At 33.9% G+C, this 1,573-nt stretch overlaps 1 protein-coding gene across 1 annotated transcript in view; it reads left to right on the top strand.

Moving 5' to 3' along the window:
• The window catches only part of NNT (nicotinamide nucleotide transhydrogenase), a 200,293-nt gene that overhangs the window by 138,317 nt on the left and 60,403 nt on the right, over nt 1-1,573 (top strand). Inside the window, exon 17 of the mRNA XM_006865749.1 lies at nt 961-1,120. Within this exon, the coding sequence (XP_006865811.1) occupies nt 961-1,120 (160 nt within the window). The remainder of the gene's footprint in view (nt 1-960; nt 1,121-1,573) is intronic.

The raw sequence follows: 1,573 nt of genomic DNA, 5'->3' as shown, positions 1-1,573 counted from the left end.
TTTTTTTTTTTTTTTAATCATGTATAGTAATTAGAATTTTTAGCATACATTCGATTACTCAGAACATCTAGCCCATTGCTTTTTTGCCCCTACATCCCCAAAGGTGTATCAATGAACTATTTTTACAAATCTGAGCAATTATTGTCATGTATTTCAGTTGTTTGTGTGGTTCGTTGTTGGAAATGCCTGTCTCTTATTTTCTCTGAGGTTATTTTTCTAGTTACAAAGGTGAGTGTAAACTTTAAAGATACAATATATAAACTTATTCATTTACCTTGTTAGAAGTGAAATAAGTTATGAGGCTAATGATGAATCCCAGTCATCCCAAGTACAATTTGTAGGGTTTCATGTAGCTGTTATTTGATTTGGAAAACAGAACAGTATCAACTCCCACATTTGTTTTTCTAGACAGCAGAGGGAAGCAGAGTTCTAAGTGAAATGGACCCCTGTAATTGTGATTCTTCTCAATTGCCTCTTGACAGATCTGCAGCTGGTAGAAGAATTCACCTGAGAGATCTCTAGGGTCACTGTGTTAAATTTCTAACTCCTGTCATTTCATCTAGTCCTCTTTTTTACTCTAGAGAAATAAATATAAATATAAAGGCAGAAATTGCTCAATCAGTATTTATACAGTAATAAGTATATCTGAATTTAAAAAATTGATTTCTTAATTTTATTGGCCATTTCCCATTAATTTCTTTATCTTAGTTTACTATTTACTGAAAATAATCAGTATTTACTTGACCTGGTAGACACAAGATGTTGATTTTTAGATGTCTTTTGTCATTTAAATTCTTGAAATAAATTTGAAAAAGTAGAACAAGTTGACCTGTTAAAAAATGCTCTGAACAATCAAATAAATTTCTTTAAATGATTCTGAATACCATGCATATGAGATTTACACAATTCTCAAGAAATTATATGGATTAAACTCTTACAGTTGATATTTTTGCTGTCCAGGCAATGAATCGCTCCCTGGCTAATGTGATTCTTGGAGGCTATGGCACCACTTCAACAGCTGGTGGAAAACCTATGGAAATTTCTGGCACACATACAGAAATCAACCTTGAAAATGCAATTGAAATGATTCGAGAAGCTAATAGCATTATTATTACTCCAGGTAAAAAGCAAAAACAAAACATAAACAGACAATATGGTATTTTATGATGATGGATGGTGTGGGTGGTGGCGAAGGGTAGAGGGAGAAGCTTCAGCAGAAACTTGGCATTTGGGAAAAATAAAGGTAGAAGAGTAGACATAAATGTGTGATTCATTGTATAGGTGGAATGGACAGAGCGTAGAGGCTATAAGAAGAAGGGAGGTGACTGAAGTTTTTGGGCTTACCTGTAACAACATTAATGTAGGGTAAACACTATACTGTGCACTACCACTGTTTCATGGGAGAAAGAGGAGGCTTTCTGTTCCAAAAAAGATTTACATTTGGAAATCCTATATGAGGTTGTTATGAGTCAGAACCAACTTGACAGCACTTACCAATGAAAATGAATACAAGTCCACGAGAGCCAAAATATAACCTTGAAAATATCCCACCTGAATTTAGAGATCATCTGAA

This window comes from Chrysochloris asiatica, unplaced genomic scaffold (genome assembly GCF_000296735.1).
Source record: "Chrysochloris asiatica unplaced genomic scaffold, ChrAsi1.0 scaffold00082, whole genome shotgun sequence".
Classification (NCBI taxonomy): domain Eukaryota; kingdom Metazoa; phylum Chordata; class Mammalia; order Afrosoricida; family Chrysochloridae; genus Chrysochloris; species Chrysochloris asiatica.
This window is presented reverse-complemented; position numbering and strand designations above follow the sequence as displayed.